At 39.7% G+C, this 12,103-nt stretch overlaps 1 protein-coding gene across 1 annotated transcript; it reads left to right on the top strand.

The window, feature by feature from the left end:
- LOC105441030 (sushi, von Willebrand factor type A, EGF and pentraxin domain-containing protein 1) lies at positions 1-10,299 on the top strand. The gene is made up of 14 exons (XM_030987374.1): positions 1-42; positions 662-850; positions 1,470-1,718; positions 2,349-2,537; positions 3,138-3,386; positions 3,854-4,042; positions 4,474-4,722; positions 5,336-5,524; positions 6,484-6,732; positions 7,047-7,292; positions 7,938-8,138; positions 8,793-9,368; positions 9,653-9,814; positions 10,043-10,299. The coding sequence occupies exons 2-14, from the start codon at positions 703-705 to the stop codon at positions 10,222-10,224; spliced, it is 3,078 nt and encodes a 1,025-aa protein (XP_030843234.1). The 5' UTR covers positions 1-42; positions 662-702; the 3' UTR covers positions 10,225-10,299.
- The last annotated feature ends 1,804 nt before the right edge of the window (positions 10,300-12,103 follow it).

The following is a 12,103-nucleotide window of genomic DNA, read 5'->3' on the forward strand; positions in this document are numbered from 1 at the left end:
GTGGATTGACTGCATCTTGTACCGTTTCCTTTACTGTCAAAGGTAGGTATTGAAGTAAAAATAATAATTTATTCAAAACATCGACCAACATCAATCTGTCGAATCATGTAGGTGATAGCCCTTCATTTGGAATATGAAATTGCATGTCTTTGTATTCAAAGCATTACACAACCAAACGATGCTGTGACGTAGATGAAGCATAATTATTACAGCGGCACTAAATCACAGGGCCGACTCATACCCGGGCTACTGTCACCCCTCTTAATTCGGAGAGCGAGTTCGTCTGTATTTGTATATCTCACCTAGTACATACGGATGTTAGATTTTTTGATATCCAACTATGCTTTGGTACCTTCCATTACGTTTTCCTCTATATATCTCCTCCTCCCTCCTTATATAAAAAAAACCTTGAAGGTACCTAGTTCTGCACATATGATATCAAATGTGTTTTTTCACTTTATATTTGGCCTCATATAAGTTCTTATTTAGATCTGCAATCAGTTATGTCAGACCTTATATGAGGCTGAATATAAAATCAGATGTAACACAACATGAAGGCCGACCAGAAAGCTTGCATGGCCTGCCAAAACATAGAGTTTATATTAATTTGAATTAATTAAGATGAAAATGACTCATCTCCACATTGGAAATATATTTGCAGTGATCCGCTGCAGTAGTCCTAGTTCTCCTCAACATTGCACCATGAGTTGCACCAAGTCCAACTCTGTAGGGTCAGTTTGTACATACCAATGTGCCACTGGACTTACTCTATCGGGGTCATCTCAACGTGTTTGCCAAGAGGTTAGTGGTAACGCGGCCCAGTGGACCGGCACCCAACCCACATGTACAGGTAGGAACAAATTCTATACGAAGTACTAGAAAGTGTTTACCGAAGAAAAGAAATAGCTCTTTGTGGTTGTTAACAGGACTGGTATAAAAAATCATGAAATCACTTTTGTTAGATGTCGTCGAATTTAGTCAATTGACAAAATGTATAAAGGAGTATTAAAATGTTCACCTATTTTGAAAGGAAAATAAGCAATGTGTAGTTGAAAGTGATTTAACTGAATTTCGATTTTGATGACGTGCTAATCGTCTACCTCTCCTACTCTCTCTCTCTCTCTCTTTCTATTTCTCTCCCTCTCTATTTCTCTCTCTTTCTCTCTCTCTCCATCTATCTCTTTATCTTAATGGTTCCATTGATTGTTTTGTATTTTACTTGATGGCTAAGCATGCAAGTTTATGTTTGTAAGTAGTAGACCTACGTAGGAGATATGCGGCTTTAAGAAGTCATATCCACTGGGATGAATGACTTACTCCAGAGTACCAAGTCATTGACTGGGAATTACTCAGGTTTTCCAAGACCATTATAATGATTGTCCTCCAAGATATACAACGAGGAGTGTATACAACATTCTTAAGTGTCTCTTCTGAACAAGAATAATCTTGTTTTGCTTGTGATCGTTTAGATGATCATGCACCAACCATTACAAACTGTCCAAGTTCCTTCGTCGCCCATCAGACGGAGACATGGGGAGTGGAGGTTACATTTACAATACCAACGGCTACGGACACTTTTGACCAGACTCTGCAGACATGGACAGTTCCTGCGGACCTCACATCGCCTTACATTTTCACTGCGGATACTACTTGCGAGTATCACTTCCGGGACGACGCGGGTAACACGGCTTCGTGCATCTTTGATGTCTCGATCCATGGTAAAGACTGTTTTGCTGCCAATCCAAACGCCTTTTTTAACAGAGATATGGAAAATCACTTTCTGTCATAATGTACTTCTCAAGTGGAAGGCCAAAATTTTGAATACATTGGGAATATGAAATCATATGTCTTTGTATTGCAATCATTATACAACCAAACGATGCTGTGACATAGATGAACCATATCGCAGGGGCACCAATTATCACAGGGCCGAAACTTAAATATCCGGGCTACCGTTACCACCTCTTAATGCGGACAGAAAGTTCGTCTGTATTTGTATATCTTATCTAGTACATACGGATGTAAGATTTTTTTGATATCCTACTATCCTATTGAACCTTCCATTACGTTTTCCTCTATATATCGTCTCCTCATTCCAACCTTACAGTGTATAGTTCTGCAAATATGATAACAACGGTTTAATTTCACTTTGTATTTGGCCTCATATAAGTTCTTATATAGATATGCAATCAATTTTGTCAGACCTTATATGAGGCTGAATATAAAATCAGATGTAACACAACATGAAGGCCGACAAGATGCTTGCATGGCCTGCCAAAACATAGAGTTTATATTCATTTGAACCTAGAAGGAAATAACTCATCTCCACATTGGGAATATCTTTGCAGTGATCCGCTGCAGTAGTCCTAGTTCTCCTCAACACTGCACCATGAGTTGCACCAAGTCCAACTCTGTAGGGTCAGTTTGTACATACCAGTGTGCCACTGGACTGACTCTATCGGGGTCATCTCAACGTGTTTGCCAAGAGGTTAGTGGTAACGCTGCCCAGTGGACCGGCACCCAACCCGCATGCACAGGTAGGAACAAATCCGATATGAAGTAATGGAAAGTGTCTACTGAAGAAAAGAAATAGCTCTTCGTTGTTTTTAACAGGATTAGAATAATAAATCATGAAATCTTTTTTTTTTAGATGTCGTCAAATTTAGTCGATTAACAAAATGTATAAATGAGTAAATGTTCACTTTTTTGACGGAAAATAAGCAAGTTCCTTCGTCGCCCATCAGAGGAAAAGTGATTTAACTGGATTTTGATTTTCTTTACGTGCTAATCGTCTTTTTTCTGTCTCTCTCTCTCGCCCTCTCTCTCTCGATTTCTCCCTCTCTCTCTCTCTCTATTATCGTAATGGTTCCATTGATTGTTTTGCATTTTACGTGATGGCTTTATAAACATGCAAGTTGATTTTTGTAAGTTATAGACCTACGTAGGAGATATGCGGCTTCAAGAAGGTCTATCCACTGGGATGAATGACTTACTCCAGAGGTATGGACTGGGAATTACTCAGGTTTTCCAATACCATTATAATGATTCTCCTCCAAGATATTCAACGAGGAGTGTATACAACATTCTTAAGTGTCTCTTCTGAACATGAATGATCTGTTTTGCTTGTGATTGTTTAGATGATCATGCACCAACCATTACAAACTGTCCAAGTTCCTTCGTCGCCCATCAGAGGGAGACATGGGGAGTGGAAGCTACATTTTCAATACCAACGGCTACGGACACTTATGACCAGACGCTGCAGACATGGACAGTTCCTGCGGACCTCACATCTCCTTATAACTTCACTGCGGATACTACTTGCGAGTATCACTTCCAGGACGACGCGGGTAACACGGCTTCGTGTACTTTTGATGTCTCAATACACGGTAAAGAGTGTTTTGTTGCCAATGCAAACGCCTTTATTTTACAGAGATATGGAAAATCAATTTCTGTCATTAATGAACTTCTCAAATGGAAGGCCAAAATTTGGAATAAATTTGAAATATGAAATCATATGGCTTTGAATTGCAAGCATTATACAACCGAACGCTATGCTGTGACATACTGTAGATGAACCATATCGGAATCTCTTCCCTCCTTATATAATTAACCTTACAGAGTATAGTTCTGCACATATGATATAAAATGTGTTACTTCCATTTATATTTGGCCTCATATAAGATCTTATATAGATCTGCAATAAACTTAGTCAGACCTTATGAGGCTGAATATAAAATCAGATGTAACGCAAAGTCCGACAAGAAAGCTTGCATGGCCTGCCAAAACATAGAGTTTATATTCATTTGAACCTAGAAGGAAATAACTCATCTCAACATTGGGAATATCTTTGCAGTGATCCGCTGCAGTAATCCTAGTTCTCCTCAACACTGCACCATGAGTTGCACCAAGTCCAACTATATAGGGTCAGTTTGTACATACCAGTGTGCCACTGGACTGACTCTATCGGGGTCATCTCAACGTGTTTGTCAAGAGGTTAGTGGTAACGCTGCCCAGTGGACCGGTACCCAACCCGCATGTACAGGTAGGAACACATTCGATACGTAGTACTGGAAAGTGTTAACGGAAGCAGAGAAATAGCTCTTTGTGTTTTTTTTAACAGGAATGGTATAATAAATCATGAAATCACCTTTTTTTTAGATGTCCCTGAATTTAGACGATTCACAAATTTCACCTATTTTGAACGGTAAATAAGCAATGTGTAGGTAAAAGTGATTTAACTGAATTTTATGTTCGTAAGTTGTAGACCTACATAGGAGATATGCGGCTTTAAGAAGTCCTATCCACTGGGATAAATGACTTACTCCAGGATACTAAGGCATTGACTGGGAATTACTCAGGTTTTCCAAGACCATTATAATGATTGTCCTCCAAGATATACAACGAGGAGTGTATCCAGCATTCTTAAGTGTCTCTTCTGAACATGAATAATCTTTTTTGTTTGTGATTGTTTAGATGATCATGCACCAACCATAACACACTGTCCAAGTTCCTTCGTCGCCCATCAGAGGGAGACATGGGGAGTGGAAGCTACATTCACAATACCAACGGCTACGGATAATTATGACCAGACGCTGCAGACATGGACAGTTCCTGCGGACCTCACATCGCCTTACAACTTCACTGCGGATACTACTTGCGAGTATCACTTCCAGGACGACGCGGGTAACACGGCCTCGTGCACTTTTGATGTCGCAATAAACGGTAAAAAGTGTTTTGTTGCCAATGCAAACGCCTTTATTTTACAGAGATATGGAGGATCACGTTCTGTCATAATGGACTTCTCAAATGGAAGGCCAAAATTTGGGATACATTTGGACTATGAAATCACATGTCTTTGTATTGCAAGCATTATACTACCGAACGATGATGTGACCTAGATGAACCATATCGCAGGGGGACCAATTATCACATGGCCGAAACTTATCCGAGCTACCGTCACCCCCTCTTAATTCGGACAGCGAGTTCGTCTGTATTTGTATATCTCATCTACTACATACGGATGTTAGATTCTTTGATATCCAACTATGCTTTGGTATCTTCCATTACGTTTTCCTCCATATATCGCCTCCTCCCTCCTTATATCAATAATCTTACAGAGTATAGTTCTGCACATATGAAAACAAAGGTTTTATTTCACTTCATATTTGGCCTTATATAAGGTCTTATATAGATCTCCAATAAACTTAGTCAAAACTTATATGAGGCCAAATATAAAAATGAGATGCAACGCAAAGACCGACAAGAAACTTGGGCCTAATATTCATTTGAATCAAAAAGGAAATAACTCATCTCCACATTGGGGATATCTTTGCAGTGATCCTCTGCAATAGTCCTAGTTCTCCTCAACACTGCACCGCGACTTGCACCAAGTCCAACTATATAGGGTCAGTTTGTACATACCAGTGTGCCACTGGACTGACTCTATCGGGATCATCTCAACGTGTTTGCCAAGAGGTTAGTGGTAACGCTGCCCAGTGGACCGGTACCCAACCCACATGTACAGGTAGGAACAAATTGGATACGAAGTACTTGAAAGTGTTTACTGAAGAAGAGAAATAGCTCTTTGTAGTTTTAACAGGTTTGAACAAATAATGAAATCTCCCTTTTTTAAAGATGACTTCGGTTTTAGTCGATTGATAATCAGTACAACGGAGTACATTATTTTTCACACCTATTTTGAACGGAAAATAAGCAATGTCTTTATACAGTGCGTCCCAAAAAAAACGAAACCGAGAATTATCCATGTTTTATCATAACTTAATCACAATAATAATAATTAATAAATGACATGTATTTGTAAAGCTTAGATCCTCTTTTTTTGTTTGATGCAACTCATACGATGCATATTTCACGCATGAGTGATTTAAAACAATTTGAAGAGAGGTTACCAAAAAGTCATTTGGCGGGCGGCATCTGAATTTCAAAAAGAAAAATTACATTTCTAGAAAGTTCATTTTCTCTTCCCTTTCATATAACACCTCAATCAGGAAAAATGAGCCAGGAATAACAAAGTTCTGTTTGTTTAAAGTAATGCTTGCATTTCCATAATTTAAATAAACTTATTTGTTTTCACTGGCTGCCTGCCGTAGCAACAAAAATAGTTGTCAAAGTTTCGTTTTTCTGGGACGCACTGTGTAGTTGAAAGTGATTTTGACCGAATTTGATTTGGATGACGTACTGCTCTCCCTCTCTCTATTTCTCTTAATGGTTTAATTGATAATGTGGTATTTTATTTGATGGCTAAGCAAGCATGTTTATGTTCGTAAGTAGTGCGTAGGAGATATGCAGCTTTAAGCAGTCCTATCCGCTGGGATGAATCACTTACTCCAGGGTACCCAGGCATGGACTGGGAATACTCAGTTTTTCCAAGACTATAATAATGATTGTCCTCCAAGATAATATTACATTTATTAAATGTCTCTTCTGAACACAAACAATCTTTCTTTGCTTGTGATTGTTTAGATGACCATGCACCAACCATTTCGCACTGTCCAAGCTCCTTGGTCGCCCACCGGACTGAGTACTGGGGAGTAGAAGTCACATTCTCAATACCAACGGCTACGGACACTTTCGACCAGACGCTGCAGGTATGGACAGTTCCTGCGGACCTCGCATCGCCTTATAACTTCACTGCGAATACTACTTGCGAGTACCACTTCCGGGACGACGCGGGTAACGCGGCTTCGTGCATTTTTGATGTCGGGATACACGGTAAAAAGTATTTTGTTGCTTATTCAAATGCCTTTTTAAAAAAAAAATAGATATGAAGGATCACGTTCTGTCAATGTACTTTTCAAATGGAAGGACAAAAGGCATCCTTTTTAAAGACTAACTACGCTAAAAATAAAGCTCTATCATAAAAAATGTGTACACTCAATTCTTGAATGAAGTGGCAACATAAATCAAAACAACTTTTCAAAGGAAATAAAAGGAATTCTTAAAACAAAACACCTAAAATAAACAATGTATACAAGACACAAAATCTTCCTACATCAAATGATGATGTTCTTTTATTTTAATGGCAGATACGGTTGTACCCGAATTTTTAACGTGTCCACCAGACCAGAATTTGCGGACAAACTTTGATATGACCCCAGTGACCTGGGATGAGCCAACATTCAAGGATATCCCCGGGGATGAGGTGCGACTCGTCTGTAACTATGGTAGTAACAGCGTTCTGCTACCATGGGGAATCAATAATGTGATCTACACCGCTACTAATATGAAGAATGGGCTGAGTGAGATCTGCGACTTCTATGTCAATATCGAACGTAAGCATGTGTCTTTGAGAGTTCTAGGACACCTACCCCCTGGACACTCACCCCTGGACATCCACCCCGGATAACCACCCCCTGTCCACTACCCCCTAGGACAACTACCCCCTAGGGCAACCACCCTCTAAGACGATTACCCCTGGGACAACTACCCTGGGACAACTACCCCTATTACAACTATCCCCGGACAACTACCCCGGACAGTTATCCTAGGGGGTAGTTGTCCTAGGGGTAGTTTACTGGAGGGTGGTTATCCGGGGATGGATGTCCAGGGGGTAGGTGTCCGGATACGGTCTTTGAGTACCCGATTACAATCTGTAAGCTCATCTTCAACTTGAACAAGGAAGCCTTCTGGCCCTTTGACGTCATGTTTCACTCCAGAATGAATGCACGTTAAATATGTGCAGACTAAAGTAATATAGTGACTTGAAATCAAGTAAGATACTTTCTTATCAATGCCAAACGTTCAATTTAAGTAAATTATTAAAGCGGGCAAAATCTATTTAGAGTTGGCATATATTTATGATAAATTAGCAGAATATACACGATGCAATTAACACTAAAAGCATTTAAGGATCTTAATCTTGTCAGTAATTTTCATCGCCATAGAGCTTTACCATATCTGTCCATTCTTGATGACAGCAATGCCATGTCTAAAGCTTCGCACACCTGGTCACGGCGCCATATCTTGTGATACCTGGGCCTACGGTCGATACTGCAGCATGTCCTGTAATGATAACTATGACATCCCTGCTCCTAGTCCATTCCAAACTGCTACCGATGTGTTCACATGCGGCTCATCTGGTCAGTGGAATCCTACCTCGTATGTGCCTGACTGCTCACGTAAGTTCAGGATAAGATACGAGCAAATCCATGAAGGGGGAGGAGTTTCTTTTCCATTTAGGTATTCAGATACAGACAGGCTTATATTGATAAAAAGATGGGTGAGATTCTCTCCAAATGTCGTCGTAAATGTATACGCATGAGCATCTTTCTTACACTATAGACCGACTGTTAAAGGTGCAGTGATATTTTCCTAGTTGCGAACTTAATCTCATGAGTAAAGGGGGGGGGGGGGTACGCCTGTTGCACTTTATCCTTGATTTGCAACTATAAGGGACAAAACTTAAATCAGCAAGTCAGTATTGCTGTCCGTAAATGAGAACGTCTTTCCCCAGTAAATCATATCCTCTGAAAATTTGCACATAATTATTGTACAGCTTTCCTCTTTGAAATTTTCGAGCGACCACTTAAGAAAAGTCAATGTTAGACCTCGTAGTAAACCTAATTAAAGAATCTTTCTCTTTCATATTTGATTCTTAATAACTTGGCCGCGGCTTCCTTAGGCACCACTAGCTTTAACATCTACATAATTTGGCATCGACCATGTAATTCTAATGCGGACTAGAAGGTTTGCTTTTACAATTTAATTTGAAGTAGAAGTTAATTTAGCAAAAATGATGAAACCTCTTCCTTCGTGTTCTATTTTTAACATAGATATGCGAGACCCCACTAAGATCAACCTTCCGACAGACCTGCTCTACTACAGTGGCCAGTGTGGTAGTCCAGCTACCTTGTCCGACATCGCACAGTCCTTCATCGAGACTATCGAGAAGTCCGTCCACAGTGACATCTGCAAAATGAATGAGGATTGTACGGTCGACAACGTCGTCATCACCTGTGGCTGGCCGACCCGTCGTCGAAGAAGGCGTGCGCTGGTCGGACGACGTCTACGCCACAGCGCCAAAGATTCACCTCGGGTAGAAGACATCGAAAAGACTACTGATGACATCGAAGAAAGACTATTCGAAGGCCTCCAGGAGATGCGCATCTCGATGAAGTTAGGTGTCGGTGTATCTAAAGTCAATGACGTGAAGGTGGCACAGAAGAAGCTTCAGGATCTGGCAAGAGAAGTGTTGGACATTACCGTCTCTGAAGATAGCGGAAGGTTCAGCTTCTTCATGGAGCCTCATGCTGAAAGTGAAGATGCGCCCGACGCCTACTTATTGATCAACGAACACTACATAGATTGCCCTGATGGTTACGTTGCTGGTCGCAATAACACCAAATGTGGTAAGTTAACTAACTCCCGATTAAGAAGATATAACAGAAGCCATATTCTTGATATAACGGTACCAAACTGGCTTCTATGACAATTTTCGGTGTAAAGAATAAATTGCGTAAAGGTGACCACGAGATCGATACTGGAACGCTATTAAAATTTGTGAGCTGATGATACATGAGACTCGATGCAGTTCTCCTTGCTATTTTCCACAATAGAATATTGAATGAGTTATTTCTTGCTCATATAGCTAGACCGTAATAATAACGTTGACATATTTTGTTGTTCCCTCTAGTTGCTTGTACGACTGGTCACTACTACGACACCATATCTAGTGCGTGTCACAAATGCGGTTATGGATTCTACCAGGACGAGTATGGCCAGGTGAGCTGCAAGTCATGTGACACTGGTCAGTCTACCAAACACAAGGGCGGTCCCAGCAAGTCTGATTGTGAAGGTAAGCTGGAAAATACTAGTCAGTTTAAACATTTTCTCCTAGAATCTAATAGAAGCAAAGCAAACGATTAAAGTTCAATAAACTGGAGAATTTAGGCAAGAGTCGAACTCGAGTTTGTTGTAAATAGAAATATAAAAGTCATTCATTGTTATGCTTTAATTGATGGAACGCTGTATGATGGAGTAACAGCTATCAAAATATAACACTTTTGATTATTTATTTTTACAGATCAATGCGAAGCAGGCCGATTTTCAACATCCGGCTTATCTCCTTGTATCCAATGCCCCCTGCACACGTTCCAGTCGCTGATTGGACAGACGATGTGCTTTGAATGCCCGGATGGAAGAAAGACATGGAACAGAGGAGCATCAGACGTAGAGCAATGCGTCCACATCTTGCTTTCTGTTTAAAAAAGGTTTTTGTCAATTCACTCCATATTCTCTTCAGGTTGTAGTCTGAGGGAAACGGCCAATTAAGAATACAAGGACTATTGATATACAGTGATTATATCACTTCTGCATGGTCACATTTTATAAGGCTAATTAAAAATATTAAAAAAAACAAAAACATGTCGTTACGAAGGTATAGTTATGAGCCATGGCAGGAGTGTGAAGATTTACTGGTTTCGCAAGCAAGTATTGCATGTTTAAATCAGTATGTGCATTATAATTCTGATATGCTTTACAAGTTACTTAGTCATTTTCAGACAATTTTTAGTCGAATTTATTGAATTAAAAAATTTCAAAATTTTAAATGAACTTAACTGCGAAACATATTACTAAATTCAGTCATCAGTCACCACTACTTCCCCCAAAAATAAAGAGAAAAGAAACAAACAACAGTCAGATTGTAAATGCAAAATTGTATATAAAAGCAAATTGATGGGATAATCCTTTGAAATCTGTTTGCCTTAAACTATAAAACTTGAAAATTGTAAATGCAAAATGATGCCTTTGGATTTCTTTAACACTACAGGAATACTTCGTTTAAAATATGTAATAATTAAATAATGCATAATGGGCATAAGTCTTATGCATAGAAGAAGAAATCTCTCGTGAAGTGACGTATGAATAAAGTACAAGAATACCGAGGATCAAATCATAATACTCGTTTAATTATAGCATAAGTTTCAGGTATACAATACCGTCCAGTGGCGGATCCAGGGGGGGGGCCGGGGGGCCGGGCCCCCCCCCCCCTTGATAAAAAAATCATGTCAAATCACGTGATTTTTACCTTTTTGGGGGTTGGGCCCCCCCTGGCGCTCAAGGGGGGGGGGGGGCAAATTGAAATTTTTTGGAGGATCAAAAAAAAAAAATGTGCTCACTACCCCCCCCCCCCCCCTGAGCGAATTTTGGCCGGCGCGTTTTTCAAATTTTCGGGAGCAAAAAAAAAATTGTGCTCTGTACCCCCCCCCCCCCCCCCCCCCCCCCCCACTGAGCGACTTTTCGGCCGGCGCGATTTTTCAAATTTTCGGGAGCAAAAAAAAAAAAAAGTTGGGCCCCCTCCCCTAAGAAATCCTGGATCCGCGCCTGATACCGTCTGCAGTGTTCCGTTATTATTTTCAGTTCGTTGATATTTCTATTCTTTTTTAAAATAAGAACATGACGAGCTTAATGCATTGTTTCTATGACGATTAATGAATTTATATGTTTCTTGTACATGATTGAAACGGAAATAAATAAATCTAATTAAATGAGTTCAAGTCTAATATGTTCATTTTTGTATTGTATTAAGTGTTTACAACATATTACAATATACCGTATTTCCTATTCTAGTGTCTACTTCAGATTCAAAGTCAGATTCAGATTTTGTTTTTGAAGTTTCCTCTTTGTATCAAATGAATAGAAAATCAATTTAATTCAACCGATATAATACCGGTATGGAAGAAGAGGCGGGTCCCTAAAACACGAGGCTTGTGATGGGGTTGTCATAAGTATTCACACTTACATGTAATATATACAAGTTACATAGTAGGTAGTCCTATAAAGCATTCGTTAATAGGTAGTATGGTGAAACCTGCATACAGGTGGTCACCTGTAATATCGAAATACCATATTTTCTGTTTCCCTTGGAAACAAAACAAAAACCCGTTTCTCATTGAATTATGTACTATGTACCTATGGGAACCTGCACACTTAAGACCACCCGATCATAAAGACAACTGTTTATGTCTCCCTTGAACGATCTTTATAATCAAGTTTCACTGCAGATTAAAAATACACGATACTGGTTTTGCGTTTATACATAATTCCTTTTTAAACGAATACGTATTGACACATATTTTATGAT

The sequence above is a fragment of the Strongylocentrotus purpuratus genome, unplaced genomic scaffold (genome assembly GCF_000002235.5).
Source record: "Strongylocentrotus purpuratus isolate Spur 01 unplaced genomic scaffold, Spur_5.0 spur5_contig_839, whole genome shotgun sequence".
NCBI classification, from domain to species: domain Eukaryota; kingdom Metazoa; phylum Echinodermata; class Echinoidea; order Camarodonta; family Strongylocentrotidae; genus Strongylocentrotus; species Strongylocentrotus purpuratus.

What these genes read in the sequence shown, in the direction of transcription:
- LOC105441030 (XM_030987374.1), top strand. Translation starts at nt 703, where the DNA reads ATGAGTTGCACCAAGTCCAACTCTGTAGGGTCAGTTTGTACATACCAA. An exon ending in TACCCAACCCACATGTACAG is followed by an intron (nt 5,525 to 6,483) that starts GTAGGAACAAAT and finishes GTGATTGTTTAG; the next exon opens with ATGACCATGCACCAACCATT. An exon ending in CAGCAAGTCTGATTGTGAAG is followed by an intron (nt 9,815 to 10,042) that starts GTAAGCTGGAAA and finishes TTATTTTTACAG; the next exon opens with ATCAATGCGAAGCAGGCCGA.